The sequence below is a fragment of the Hyaena hyaena genome, unplaced genomic scaffold (genome assembly GCF_003009895.1).
Source record: "Hyaena hyaena isolate Hyena2069 unplaced genomic scaffold, ASM300989v1 scaffold_535, whole genome shotgun sequence".
NCBI classification, from domain to species: Eukaryota; Metazoa; Chordata; class Mammalia; order Carnivora; family Hyaenidae; genus Hyaena; species Hyaena hyaena.
The window spans coordinates 745,443-761,053 of record NW_024081167.1 but is presented as its reverse complement, the minus strand read 5'-3'; the positions used below and the strand labels follow the sequence as shown (position 1 = coordinate 761,053).

Below are 15,611 nucleotides of genomic sequence, written 5' to 3'. Positions count from 1 at the left end.
TAGAACGGCTGAAGCTCCACAGACTCCCCACCCCACTCTGATCTTTCAACATCATCTTTTGATATGGTGGCCACAGGGCAACTGGACTTCTTCCATGGTTGATGGGGTCTCCCAGAGTAAGTGTCCCAAGAGAAACCAGCAGAGACTGCACAATCTTTTTAGCCTAATCTTCAAAGTCAGACAGCAGCATTTCTGCCATTCTGTTCATTTCCATTCTGCTCATGGAGGCAATTAAAAAAACCCACCCACTTTTGAGGGGAGAGGACATAGGCTCCACCTCTTGAGGAGAGGCATGTCAAAGAATTTGCTGATTTGCTTTAAAACTGCCACAGGCTCTTAACCATTGCTTCTTGTTTTAGCTCCTTCCCCCCATTCCACCCTGCCATATCAGAAGACCCTCCTGCCATTAATTCCTGAGCCCTCCTTTCAAAATTCCATTGCTTTTTATTTCTCTTGTGTTCTCTTATTTAGGCTTGAACCTTAAAATCAAAACAAACAAACAAACAAACAAAAAAACCCAAAACAAAACTATCCCTATCATTTTAGTGACGTGTCCAGGGACAGCAAATTAATTAAACTGTTTTTTTAAGTTTATTTAGACCATTTTTTTATCTATAAGTTCTAACATGGCCCTAATCTTTTGCTGTGAAGCTATCTTACATAGCTTTTTTCTTTGTCGCAACTCTACTAAATTCAATATCTAGTAAGGCTAAATAGTTGTCTGAGAAGAACGCCATGTCATTTCAACCTTCAGGTCCCACTGCTGCCCTCAAGAATCTCTGAAATTCAGAACCGAGTACTAGAAGAGGTCCAAAATCTTAATTTTGTAAAGGACAACAGCGCCACCTTTATTGAGAGAAAACTTAGTTTTGAAAAGAAGAAGCTTGTGCAAATTCTGGTGAGTTTGGTAGGATTTGTGACAATGACTATCACTTCTTTTCCTCATTCAAATCACAGTGTGCCATCCTCCATATCACTTATTTCATTCTAATATCCTATAACTTACCTACCTCTTATTTGTAGGATTTCTTGTCTATTTCTACCTTCCATACTATGAGTTCTGTAGTGTCCTAGATTTTTACCTGTTTTGTACATGATGTATTTCCAAGCTGCTCAAACGGTGCCTGACAACAGATATAAATAACTGCTGAATGAATAATAAAATTTTATGGAGCAAAATCATATAGTTCAACTCCTTCATTTTTCTAGCTAAGGAATCCCAGGCTCTGAAGATGAAGTGGCTTTCTCAAAATCAATACATGCAGAGCTAGGAAGGGTCTAAGCCTTTTGACTCCTGCCTAATTTACTGATATTATTTCCCAGAAAAAGACATGTACATGTACAATTTACTTAATTAAATAGTATTTTTCAAGTGCTTAATATGCAGGGGTTATCTACAGTATGGCAAAAAATTAAAAATTGTTCCTTCCAAGAGGGATTAGAACCTCTGCCTTCTTATGCTCAGGTTGGGTTTTCTTTCCTCTCTGCAACACTGCCCTCATGTGCTAACTAGAGAATTTTTCACTGCAGAACTCAGCTGGATGCTTTGCAATAACTCGGTCAATGCCTCAATGTTGTAATCATCCCAAATCAGTGTATGGCTTCAACATTTAAAAAAAAAAATCTCAAAGAAGGAATATTTACCAGTTCAGTGAGGACTTTATTACACATCTATCTAATTAAAGTTTCTCCTTACTTCTCCCAGCCTGAAGTGCCACGTCAAACCGATGCTCACCGCTCCAAACTTCTGTCCACATACAGTAAAGAAGAACTCTACCAAGCGAAGCGGAAGTGCAATGCTACACAAGAATATGACATCAATCTCCTGGAAGGGGATTTGGTGGCTGTGATGGAACAGAAGGATCCACTGGGAAGCACAAGCAGGTGGCTCGTTGACACAGGAAGTAAGTTTTTTTGGATAAAGTGTGCAGAACTACCACCTCTTTTCAGGTTGAGATTTTCCCAGGGGCCACTCTGTGCTTCTCTAAACACTAATGTTTGGTGAGGGTATACAGATGACCTTGTTTCTTCCTTCTTTCTATTTTCTATCCAGTTATAAAAGGATATGTGTATGCCTCCTTCTTAAAACCCTACAATCCAGCAAAAGTACAGAAGGCGGATGGTGAGAACAGGTTCTGTGACGACGATTTTGATAACATCAGCCTCTTTGTGTCCTCACGGCCAGCTAGTGACAGTGTCACAGGCACCCCAGAAAGCAGCATAAGTGATAGCAGCTCATCTCTTAGTGGCACGTGTGGAAAGTTTGAAACAAACGGCGCTGACGCTGACAGTTCTCAAGAGGTAGATGAACAGGTAAGAATTTGAACCTTGATGTAAAACTGCTAGGCTTTTCAACACGTGAAAGGCGTTCTCTCTAACAGGGCTCTATCTTGCTGCAAACCTTGGTGGAAGAGTGCCAGCTGTGACAGCAAGGAGACCCAGCTGTATGAACACTTATTCTCTGTGCACCTTTCTGTAAGGAATTTAATTCTCTGAGTCTGTTCCCTCAAGTGAGGGAAAGAGGACAATAATTCCTACTTTGCAGACTTGATGTGAGGACTAGAGAAAATGTATATATGTAAAGTACCCAGCACAGAGTAGACACTCTGTAAATAGAAACTGTTACTGTTACTACCCTGCTGTTGTGTACTTGGAGTAAAGCAAAGATGGCCTTTTTATATTCCTCCATCAGAGGAAAACAGTTCAATACTGAACAGATTGCCGCCATAAGCAGCATGTGGAAAATTGTCCATGATTCCTCTAAGAGCAGTATCATCATTGAGCTATCTAGTAATTGGCCATTTTTATTCTCTCGTATAATGCCATTTACCATATCCTGAAACCTCTAAGAGCTACTTTTCTTGCACTGCACCAAAGCAGAGACTATTGGGGTAATTCTTTTGCAAATTTATAAGTTACCTATAATGTAGAGCTCCTTTTTCCTACATCAGAAAGTTTCAATATATCTAACTGTTAAACCTCAAGTGGTGGCCACCTAACTGCTTCTCTTTTGTAACTTGCTTTTTTCCTTAGTGGCTTTTTATTAATTAATTTAAATGTGTGTTTTTATAAGGGCAATACATGTTATCTGTGAAAAGTTAAAATGGTATAAACATATACATAAATTAGAAGTAAAGGTCTTTATTCCCTTCTCCCCCAACTCTACTCTTCAGAGACAGATATTAGGTTTATGTTTTTAGACATTTTCTGTGCATGTACAAACACATATTTTTACAGCGGGAACATATATGTGTTACATAATTTAGTTATTTTTTTTTCCCACTTAACAATGTATCTTACATACAACAGTACCTAAATATCTACCTTAGTCCTTAAAAAATTCTGCATAGTAATTTATTTTGTGGGCATATCATAATTTATGTAACTATTACTCTAATAATAGGGATTTAGAATGTTTGGGAGTTTTTAGAATTTCAAACTACTTCACACACGATCCTTGTTCATCTATCTTTGTGCATTTATATGAGTATATACATAGGATAATCTCCTAAGAGTATTGGAGAGTCAAAGGGTATCTATATCTAAAGTCTTAATAGACAATTTCCATATAGACTTCAAAACAGTTTAGTTTCTTTCATCAATGATAACATTGATTCTTGTCCAATTCATTACTAATTAAAAAAATCTTTATTAAGGACTTATTGACACACCATAAAATCCATCTGTTTTAGGTGTTATAATTTAATGACTTGGAGTATATTTACAGAACTGTGCAGCTCTCACCCCAATAAAATTCTAGAACATTCCCTTCACCACCCAAAATCCTTTGTACTCATTTGCAGTCAGTTCTCTTTCCCACCCCAGCCTCAGGAAATGACTGATTTGTTTTCTTTCTCTATATATTTGACTTCTTGGGATATTTTATGTTAATGGAGTCATACAACATGTGGGACTTTGCAGCTGGCTTCTTTCACTTACCATAATGTTTTTGAGATTCATCCATGTTGCAGTATATATATGTACTTTGTTGCTTTTTTTTTTTTTAATATTTTTATTTATTTCTAGGAGAGAGAGAGAGACAGAGCGAGCAGGGGAGGGTCAGAGAGAGAGGGAGACACAGACTCTGAAATAGGCTCCAGGCTCCGAGCTGGCAGTCAGCACAGAGCCCGACGCGGGGCCCGAACCCACGAACCGCGAGATCACGACCTAAGCGAAAGTCGGCCGCCCAACCGACTAAGCCACCCAGGCGCCCCTGTACTTTGTTGCTTTTTATCACCTGATAGTATTTCACTCTAAGGCTACAGCATATTTTGTTTATCCGTTCACCAGTTGATAGATATTTTGGGTAATTTCTATTATGAATAATGCTGCTATAAACATTTATGTACAAGTCTTTGTGAGGATTTCATTTATTTTGAGTAGATACCTAGGAGTAGAATTGCTTGTTGTTATGGTGAATTTATGTTTAACTTTTTAAAAGAAACTGCCAGATTGTTTTTCAAAGTAGCTGCATCATTTTACATACTTGGAAGTGCATGGGGGCTGTGGACTGAAGCTTCTTCACATCGTCACCTTATTGCCTTTTCAAATTATTATGATAGCCACTCGAGTGGGTGCAAAGTATATCGCCCTGTGATTTTAATTTGCATTTAACTAATGCTGTTGAGTATCTTTCATGTACGTATTGGCCATTCCTGTATCTTCTCTATGGAACTGTCTACTTAAATATATACCCATTTTAAAAATTGGGTCATTTTCCTTCTTATTATCTGATTGTAAGAGTTCTTTATATGCTTTGGATGCAAATTCTTTATCAGATATAATTTACAAATAATTTCTCCCAGGCATAACTGATTCTAACTCATCTAGACATTACTATATGTTTCTATCACTCTTCTGTCTTGAACTTTCAAAACACTGTTTTTCTATTACTTGCTCATTCTCTTAGTTTATTCAAAGTTTCTAGAAAACAAAATTATATTGTAATACTAACAGATGAATGAAATTTTATCAGTGAAATCTATAGTCATGATTAAATGTCCTGGCAGACTTTAACTTATCCCAATCACCTAGAAGGACAGAAATTTGAGGACCAAATTTGTCAAGACACCCTAGAGCTGGCTTAATAGTGAGCTCTAGTTTTTATTGACTTTTACAGGGACTTTTGGAGTAAGCACCTCACTTAGACTCTTTCCACATGGGATTTGTAGTCTAGTTCCTAATAGCTGCTACTGCAAAGTAATTCTCTTTGAGTAATCCTATCAATACATTTCATGTGAGCTAGATCCATTAGAATTTCCATTACCAAGAGAGGGAAAAAATGAGATAATTTCTTCTTACTCACACAAGGTATATTGATAATATTTCTCCATAGACTGCAATTTGTTCTCCTTTTCCTCTGAGTTTGGAACCAATTCAAAATAGACCATGGTGTCAGGGACATATATATAAGCATTATTCCTAACAAAAATGGATAGAAAATGCAGCTTGGATCAGAGGCCACATAGGATCCCTGAATAGTTAACTCTGTGTTAAATTAATTCTGTCCGAAGTGCAGGCCTCTCCCATGTAGGACAAAGTCTGCCCCATCAAATTTACTATGGCTTGAAAACAATGAACCTGTTAGAAACCTTAGCACAAGCGAGAGAAGAAAGACTACAAAGAAATATTTCTCTTAATGTCTTAATTCTAGTCAATAGAGGCACATGGGCTAGTAGTTCTTAGACTTTCTAGTTATGCAACTACAGTTTAGTGCTCAGAAACAGAAGGAAAACCTTGTATGATCTTCCTAATCCTTACCAGAGGGCTATGTTTTCATTTTGTTGACTCTCAGAAAGTGTGGAGAGAAGAGAATGCTTAACCCCCATATTTGTGGTATGACACTCTAAGAGAATAATGCATTCTAGAGGTCTCTAGAAGGTGACTGCATAGAGGGAATTAATTGTATCTTTTTGTGTGTGAACAGAAAGAATACATTGCATATTGAATATGCACATTTGAGGTGCCCTGCAAAGCAATTTTTCTGTGTAGCTATTTAGACTTATGTTCTTGATTTTATTTCATCATCAGGAACATCAACTGAAACTTGTTTTGGTTTAACTGGATGACACTTTGACTCACCATTTCTTTCCCTATCCTTTCCTACTGTGAGGGTAACACTTTTTTTTTTTTTTTTTTTTTTTGCTTTCTTCCAGAATTGAAATAGCATATTGCCATTGGTGTTGTAGGCTGTAATCTACTCTTATTGATGGCTTTAGTGGACCCTGACAAGAAGGACAGTTAGAGGGGTAGCCTTAACCTCTACTCGATACTCAGGAGGCATCACTGAAGTCCTAAATAGTCATAAATAGGCACGATTAGACTGACTTCAGACTAATGGCTCCACAATGTTTATACTCAAGCTAAGTTTTTAATGCAGACTCCAAGAATGAAAGGGATCTAAGAATGGTCTTTAGAAGGATTCCATAAATCCCTCAAATATGTTGAAAATTCAACATATTTTCAAAGGGAAATTCTATTTAAAAGGTTAGAAACCACTGCTCTAGAGACTTAACTTGCTTATGCATTCTCCCAGCCACTCAATAAAAAAGACTGTTGGATTAAGAGCTTCCCATATTTTCTAGAATGGTTCTAGTGGATCAGCAGTCTTATGGGTAAGGTGAAAATATAATTTATTATCTATAATGGGACACTTTTGTTAATGAAAGAGAGTGCCCACTGGATGAGATAACTGTGACTGGTATAATTGGGAGATACAGTCACTGTCTTTATTGGGACCTAAGAACCAATCCATTCAGATTCCTTCATGCACATCCCACATAGAAAGCACGGACTTTCTCTGAATGTTTCAGAAGCTCCCTAAATTATGATCCAGAGACTCTGTAAGAATAATAGGGAGGAGTTAATGGATATTCACAACCTGGAAGTACTGATTTATACTAAAGGACTTAATCTTTAATTTCTTGACCACTACTTTATGCTAGACCAAAAAATATCACAGAGGCAGTCAAACAAATATGCCCTCCAATCCTATGTATTCTCCTCTTTTGCCTGTCAAATAGGAGTGTCATGATTACCTTAGTTTTCTGTGATGCACAACAAATGATCACAAAGTGGCTTAAAACAACATAAATGGATTATCTCACCATTTCCATGGTCAGAAGTCCAGGCACAGCTCAGCTGTGTGCTCTGCTTAGCAGGTCACATAGCTGCAGTCCAGATAGTTGCTGGGCTATGTTCCTCTCTGAAACTCGGAGTTCTCTTCCAAGCTTGTGGTTGTTGGCAAAACTCAGCTCTTTGTCCTGGTAGGGCCGAGGCCTCCATTTTCTTGCTGGCCATCAGCCAAGGACCACTCTCAATAACTGGAGGCTGTTCTCAGACCCTTGCCTTATGGCTACGTCTGTAGGCAGTTTGCAACATGGCTGCTTCTTCAAGGCCAGCAGCTGAGCATCTCCCTGATTTTATATTTCTCCCTTCAGAAACGGACTGAACTCTTACAGGGCCACTTGTTTACATGAGGCACACAGGATAGTCTTTGACCAACTCAGAGTCAGTGTATTAGGGAACTTATTATGCAGGACATGTCCATTTTATTTTATTTATTTCCTGGAAAATGCCTTTTATTTTCTTGCCCTCCATTCTTTTTTTTTTTTTTCTTTCATAGTTTATTGTCAAGTTGGTTCCAGATAACACACAGTGCTCATTCCAACAAGTGCCCTCCCCCATGCCTATCAACCCCCTTCCCCTCTCCCCCACCCCCATCAGCCCTCGGTTTGTTCTCAGTATTCAAGAATCTCTCATGGTTTGCCTCCCTCCCTCTCCTTAACTTTTTTTCCCCTTCTCCTCCCCCATGGTCCTCTGTTAAGTTTCTCCTAATCCACCTATAAGTGAAAACATGGTATCTGTCTTTCTTTGCCTGCCTTATTTCGCTCAGCATAACACCCTCAAGGTCCATCCATGTGGCTACAAATGGCCAGATTTCATTGTTTCTCATTGCCATGTAGTATTCCATGGTATAGATAAACCACATCTTCTTGATCCATTCATCAGATGATGGACACTGAGGCTCTTTCCATGATTTGGCTATTGTTGAAAGTGCTGCTGTGAACATTGGGGTCCATGTGCCCCTAGGCATCAGCACTCCTGTGTCCCTTGGGTAAATTCCTAGTAGAGCAGGTGTCCATTTTAGAATTCTGCCTATCACAATAGCTAAGATGCCTTGCTTGGTAAGCAAGGTACAGGACTAATGTGATGCAATTTCAGCACTTCTCAAAGTGGACCAGGTTTGATAATGGCTAAACCCAGTTTTAGAGGGATGTTCAGTGTTTGAGAATCAGTGCAGTTTCTTCCTTTTCAGATAAATAATACTGAGAACATAATTTTTGAATTATGAACTTAGGAACTAAGTTTGTTGTTTTGCCGCTAATCCTAAATTCACTATCTGGGTCTTCATCCTTACTTGTTTCAACTACTTTTGAAACACATGTAATGCTACATGTGTAGTATGTCATTGTTTAGAAAGTATTTCAAAATGAGCCAGGAAGCTGTAACATAATGTATATAAGTAGTCATTAAAATGATGCATTAGAGAGCTATTTATTGAAATGAAGATTTTCAAATATATTTTAAAATAAAAAGCAGACTGCAAATTATGTGTACTACAGTCCCATGTTTATTGTTACTTCAGGTAGGTAGACAAAAAGACAAGAAAGGAAGAAGAGATGGAATGAGGGGAGGAAGGAAGGAGTGAAGGAAGGAAGGAAGGGAATACAAGATATTAATAGCAGTTGGGTGATTCTTTCTTACCTTTCTTTAAAATTATTTCTTTATAAAAATGGCTTGCATAATAACAATATATAACTGTTCACCGAAGAATGTGAAAGCTTGTTCCTGGAGGGAAGAGGAGAAGAAAGAGCATTTTTCATGCAATATAACTATCTTGGTTTCCTGAACTACATATAATACTGTAAATACTGGTTTTGTTGCTTTTTAGTTTTGGAAAGGAAGATTAAAATATGTCATTATTGTTGTTGTTAGTTGAAGAACTGGGATGAAATCAATAAAATGAGATTCAGCGGAGACAGCTAATGTGGCCACTAAGAGAGGAATAATTAAATGCACAAATATAGAATAGAGGAATGCCTACCTGGCAATGCTACTATAGGGAGAGATCTGGTGGTTAATAAATAGTGGATAAAAATTGTGGATAAATTGAGTATGAGTCAATAATACGGTACAGAGTATTATTTTAAAAAAGTTTGGAACAACTAAAATATTTCAAAAAATGAGAAATTCCTCAGGTTTTATCTAGAACAGGTTGAAAACTTTTTTTTTTGATAGAGATTGCATTTATTTATTTATTTTTTTACAAATAGTTTGTCAAATTGGTTTCCATATAACACCCAGTGCTCATCCCCACAAGTGCCCTCCTCCATGCCCATCTCCCCTCTCCCCCCCACATCCATCAGTCCTCAGTTTGTTTCTCAGCATTCAAGAGTCTCTCATGGTTTTCCCCTCTCCCTTTCCCCCATCATTTCCCCCCTTCTTCTCCCCCATGGTCCTCAGTTAAGTTCCTCCTAATCCTCCTATACGTGCAAACATATGATATTTGTCCTTCTCTCAGGCTGAAAACTTATAACTTGTGGTCTAATATTATCAACCGCATTCTCTTTAAAAGTGGACTTAGTTCCAGAGGAGGCAGAAACATATACAACTGAAATATACTTATCCTAAGTTAATTCTGGACCATGATTGATTAAAGTATACATTTTGTAACTTTAAATTTACAATTTCCTGAAAATCTATATTTAGCATATAAAATATAAGCTCTGCTATAATGTCATGCCAACTAGATCTAATTCAACCTGCTAACCAATCTGTAGCTGTATTGGTAAAGCATATATGTTTTACCAAGGAAACAAGTAAAAATTATAAAAGTTGGCTAGTAACTGCTAACATAAGCTTTTACAGATAATTTCAGAAACTGTATTATGGTGCATCAGATTCCTCAAAGCTGTTGCCCACCAAATCCTCCACTCTTCTCTTGTGAAGCTAATCAATGTCTTTATTTCCTAATCAACAACAAAAACATCAGCAGCAAACTATTAGAGACCTCAATCTCTTTTCAGAAGAATATACTCTATACATCCTTCCTAGAACAAGAGAAATGGACCAAGCACGGGATTTGGAGTTAGAAGATACAGTTCCAGCAGCACTAACTCTATGATTTTCACATGTTACTTCTCCAAGTCACAACTCCCAGGGTTGTTGAGGATGAAGCACATTTGACATCTAAAACTCTTATGAGCACTAGAAAAGATGGCAATTATTGCTGCCACTCTATTGCTCAAGAATTTATAGCATCTTCCCTTTTGTTTTCTTCTTTAATTTTTAAATTACAAAATAATCCATGCCCAACAATCTGTCTTGTGTATATCTTACAGGATGCAAGGTGATCTCTTGTATCCAAGCATTTCAGCTCAACTTTTAAGTCAAATTAACATATATTTGAATTCCTATTGTGTACCATGATGTGGTCAGTAGCGAAAAGTTTAAATGTTCCTCTCTCTCTCTGTCTTTCTTTCTCTTTTTTTAAGTAAGCTTCACACCCAGGCTGGGGCTTGAACTCAAAACCCCGAGATCAAGAGTCACATGCTCTACTAAGCCAACCAAGCGTTCCATAAATGCTCCTCTCTTTGAAGTGGAGCTCATGCTAGCGTTGTTGAGATGATATAAAATCAATGATATCAAAATTTCATCAAAAGCTAAATAACAGTTCAACATCTACAAGAATAACTTATGCTGCTAACTATATAGTCCCCTCCCCAGTCTCTTTTCCTGCTCAATGAAGTCATCTTATTTTTTATCATTTTAACATTGACCCTCAATTTTGAGAAAGTTAATCTGCTTGACTTTCCCATATACTGTTTTCATATATTCTCTGAACTTTGAAATATGACATATCCACCCCCTTTATCAATTTTGTCACCTACAGAAGTTTACCTCTTTCAAAAACCAGCTCACAACTGGTTGATATATCTCTCATGGGTATAGGGTGTTTTTTGTTTGGTATGTGTGTACCTTTTGCAGGGCACATTTTTCTCTAGCTGGGTTGTAAGTTCTCTGATAACATCAGGCACTTGATAGGTACTTAATTAATTTTGATTGAATGAATGAATAAAATGCTAGTCAATTGGTTAATTTTATGATGTAACTAAACATTTCTGTTATCAATCTTATGATTTTGGTGGAAGAGGGACTAAACACGTAGGGGCTTCTTTATGCATCTAATAATTCTGTAGTATTCTTCTGAGGTTAGAGAAAAAATATTTAATATTTATTTTTATAGAGAGAAAGTGGCAGGGGACAGAGAGAGATGGAATCCCAAGCAGGCTCTGCTCTGTTAGCACAGAGCCCAATGTGGGGCTCAAACTTACGAACCATGAGATCATGACGTGAGCCCAAACCAAGTGTCAGACGCTTAACTGACTGAGCCACCCAGGTGCCCTAAGGTTAGAGAAAAATTCTTTTGACAGTGCATGTTTTATTAATTTCTTCTAGGCCACTTAAGAGTTATTTAAAAATTATAAATTTAATGCATTGTCATTATAAAGGCTTAGAAAATAAGGAAACAAGTAAAAATGAAAATTACCTCTAATTCCACGATTGAAAGAAACTAACAGTTTTAGACTTATATTGTACAAACAACTGATTTTATATCCTTTTTCTTCTTTTGGCTTACTATTTCATCATAGGCATTTGCTCCATGCTATTAGTTTCAGAAAACAGCATTTTTAATGACTGAATTTCCTTTAGTGAAAAGGTCACAAATTTCCTTAGTATAAAGGTATAGAATAGACTTAACTATTCTCCTCTTACTGATCATTCAGTGTTACTCCCATTTCCCTCTCATTTTTCACCTTACGAATGGGTATTGCAGTAATATTATTATATAAAAATCTTTGCTAATGTCTCTATTTCTGTAGAAGAGATTCTTAAGAGCTATTACTGAATAAAAAGAGAATTAACATTTAAAAAGAAAATCTTTTAGGGGCCTCTGCCTGGCTCAGTCAGGAGACCATGTGACTCTTGATCTCAGGGTCATGGTTTCAAGCTCCATGTTGGGTATGGAGCCTACTTAAAAAAAATAATAATGAAACAATACTTTAACAGAAGCTGGCAAATTGCCTTCAAGCATGGACAGTTTAGACTCCTCCAAACAGAATAAGAATGCCTATTGAACTATTCTCATCTAGGTTAAGGTTTAGCAAAATAAATCCAACAGAAGGAATTGGGGAATGTGACTTTGAAAAAAGAACAGCATTCTTTCTAAAAGCTTGGAAATCTTTATAATGTTTGTCTAAGTATTTTGGTTCTGCTTCCAATAATGTCATTTCCTTCTTTGTCTAGGTTTTCTATGCAGTTCATGCTTTTCAAGCACGAAGTCACCATGAACTCAGCCTTCAGGAATACCAAAGAGTCCACATACTTAGATTTTGTGACCTAAGTGGCAATAAAGACTGGTGGTTGGCTGAAGCTGAAGGGCAGAAAGGATACGTGCCAGCTAACTACCTTGGGAAGATGACTTATGCTTAAGAAGCCCTAGACTTTTGTTTTCTGGCAGGTTATTAATGGACTACCTCATAAAACCTACAAAATGTTGGTCTAGTAATGGAGAAACCCCCAAACTACATGAACTGATAATACTGTATCAAGTTTTAAGACTGCTTCCTAACAAGATTATTTCAAAATGCATTCTGAAGGATACATGTTGAGGAAAACACTTAAACAGAAACAGCAAAACAGCTCAAGCTCCAACTACCAACTACTTAAAAATGGAGGTCTTTGAAAGGATAAAAGTATTCTTTATCACCATGAAAGGCTGGATCTAAGGATAAGATGTTTTCAATTATTGGATTATGTATTTTGCCTTGAAGGTTTTTGTTTTCGATTTCTCTTATTCTCTTTTGTGTATGTGTGTACATATACACTCACACACATGTAATTATATTCATTACATGGTTTATACATATATATGTATACTATGTATAATACTATATTATACATATATTTGCATAAACCAGGGAGTACACTTAATATACATAATAGGAATAAACAGCCAGCTAGAAATCTTTGATGTGGAACATCTCTTCAAGTTTTAAATGAACAAAACCCTGAATGACATTATAATATCTAACATTTACTGAATACATACTACATGCCAAAAATTGTTCTAAATGCCTTATATGTGCTAACTTATTTGATACTCACAGCATTATGAAAAAACTGTGGCCCACAGAGATGAAGTAATTTAGCCCAAGTTACATGGCTAGTAAGGGCTAGGACTCAAACCTAGGTCTGGTTCTGGGGTCCATGCTCCTAACCACTATGCTGGGACAAACCCTCCAGGAGCGTACACATTTGCTATCAGCAAAGCACTTAGTGATGCAAATGATAGACATTGACAGGGACCATTTTTCTCTCAGGTCATATTTAACTATTGAGAAGTTTTTCAAAATCAAGGGCCAGAAGAACTTCCATGATATTAGTCTAGAGAAAATGAAGTATCTTAGGCTTATTTTTAATTGTTTTGCTTAAACATTTTTGAAAGTATAATTGTTTAAAAATGATGCTACATGATTGCTAATGTTACTTGAATGAGGAAATATTTTTGGATTGCTCAATCATTTAGAGGATGAATGTGGAATGTGTGTTCTATGTTCTGAGCCAAGATGTAAATATTTTTAGTTGCCAGTTGTACTTAGACAAAGCAGGCATTAAAGATAACATTTGCTGAAACACAATGTCCTGGGACACTGAATTTTAATTTGGGAATAGCTCAAAACCATCCCCTAAGATTTCAGGATATTCTGTCAAGACACTGCTCCTTTAGAACAGTAAAAAGATTAAGTTTGGCTTAGTGGTTTCCTTGAAACACCAATATAAAGTGGACTTTCATTTCCCACACAGAATGTGCTAATATGACATAATGTGACATTAAAGATTTGATTGTTACTTTGAAAGATTTGATGTCTATAATGTATAACATATATTACTGTAGAATACAAACAACAAAATGAAGAGTAATTTTTAGAGGGTTGAGTATGCATATGACATGTACAACCATAGAAATTCACAAGACATGTACGTGACAGAATAATTTGCATTTTATAATATTGTACCTGAAGTATTTACCCTAAAGATGGTTTTATAAGGTTCTAGTGGTAAGTTGTTTTTACATAACATTTTCTTATTTTGAGATTAGATACTAAAATAAGGTTCTCTTTTGGATATACAGGGACTTTTTATGTCTTTTAAATGGTGCTTTGTCCCCAATGGTGAAAACGTAATTCCAGTTTGCATAGGGCAAAACAAAAGGAAATTCAAATTTGCTACTTGTGTTAACTATGAACATGCCCAACAACCAAACTGGTGAGGAAACCACATATAATGTATTTTTATATGTAATATTTGTATTTTCAATATATAAAAGTATATATATATATACTATATAACAATATATATTAAGTGTGTATATTTAAATTAGCTGTGACTTTAATACTCCCCTTAAAATGAAGAATCATAGAAGTAGCACATATCTGCTTTTCTGGCTGAAATGAATCACTAGAAGCTTTGTCTGCTTGTGCAGGCCTAGGATTGATGCTTCCGGTCTCACCTTTTTAGAAACCACACCACTAAAATTCTAGCTGGAGTTAGTTGCTCAGCAGGTACTGTAATGAAGCCACTTCCTGTAGGCCTCACTATCGTGATGAATATAGATTTCTATAAAACTATGTTGTTGCTATTTTAAAAAGATGCCTACATTTCATATGCCATTTAGGTTTTATTTTTTTAACATTATATGATACCTTCATTTTTTTAGTATGTTGTTTAGAATCAAATGATTACAATTTTGAGGTTGGAGATTATTTTGTTGAACATAACGGAAATAAAGTTCAAAGATAGTTATGATGTATGTAAGCCTTTAACAAGTTTAAAAAGATAAAACTATTGGTGATATCATTATAATTAAGGCATTAAGAATTAATTCTTTATATTTTAAAATTTAAATGTCCTTGTATAGAATTCTCTGAATTGGGTATTTTTACCACGAATGAAGGAGAAATTTTTGTGGCTGTTTTTCTAAAACAAATAAAACTGGTGTATGTAATCATTTTATTTAGTATTCATTGTTAAATACAGATGTTCTAATATACATAATACTGTTTGGAAATCATAAAAAATCCAGTAACACAAAATTACCATAGGTACTTAAATCATGTGAAAAAGTCACAAAGTCACTATCTGAACATTCCTTGTTATTTTAGAAAAATATCCTCTTTTAGTATTAGTAGTATAAAACAATCCTATGAAGGTTGAGCTGTGCAGTAGAGATACAACGCACATTGTTAATCATATAAATGCAGCATTGCATGAAATACTTTTAAGTGCTGATATATTTTATATTTTGCCTGAAATATAATTTGGACTTTTAGAGATGGCTATTAACTGCCTGTCACTTTGTGATGAATAGTTCAGATGATTTACAAAAATTAGTGTTTTTATTACTGACATATGAAATTAAAAACTGCCCCTTTCCCATAAGCTTTTTAGAATTTTGTCTACTGCAAAACCCTCTCAAGCTATGTGAA

General features: G+C 36.1%; 1 protein-coding gene across 1 annotated transcript in view; it reads left to right on the top strand.

The window, feature by feature from the left end:
* The window catches only part of ARHGEF38 (Rho guanine nucleotide exchange factor 38), a 121,254-nt gene extending 108,318 nt beyond the window's left edge, over positions 1–12,936 (top strand). Inside the window, exons 11-14 of the mRNA XM_039255620.1 lie at positions 755–898; positions 1,706–1,904; positions 2,054–2,313; positions 12,370–12,936. Of these exons, the coding sequence (XP_039111551.1) occupies positions 755–898; positions 1,706–1,904; positions 2,054–2,313; positions 12,370–12,555 (789 nt within the window). The 3' untranslated portion in view covers positions 12,556–12,936. The remainder of the gene's footprint in view (positions 1–754; positions 899–1,705; positions 1,905–2,053; positions 2,314–12,369) is intronic.
* The last annotated feature ends 2,675 nt before the right edge of the window (positions 12,937–15,611 follow it).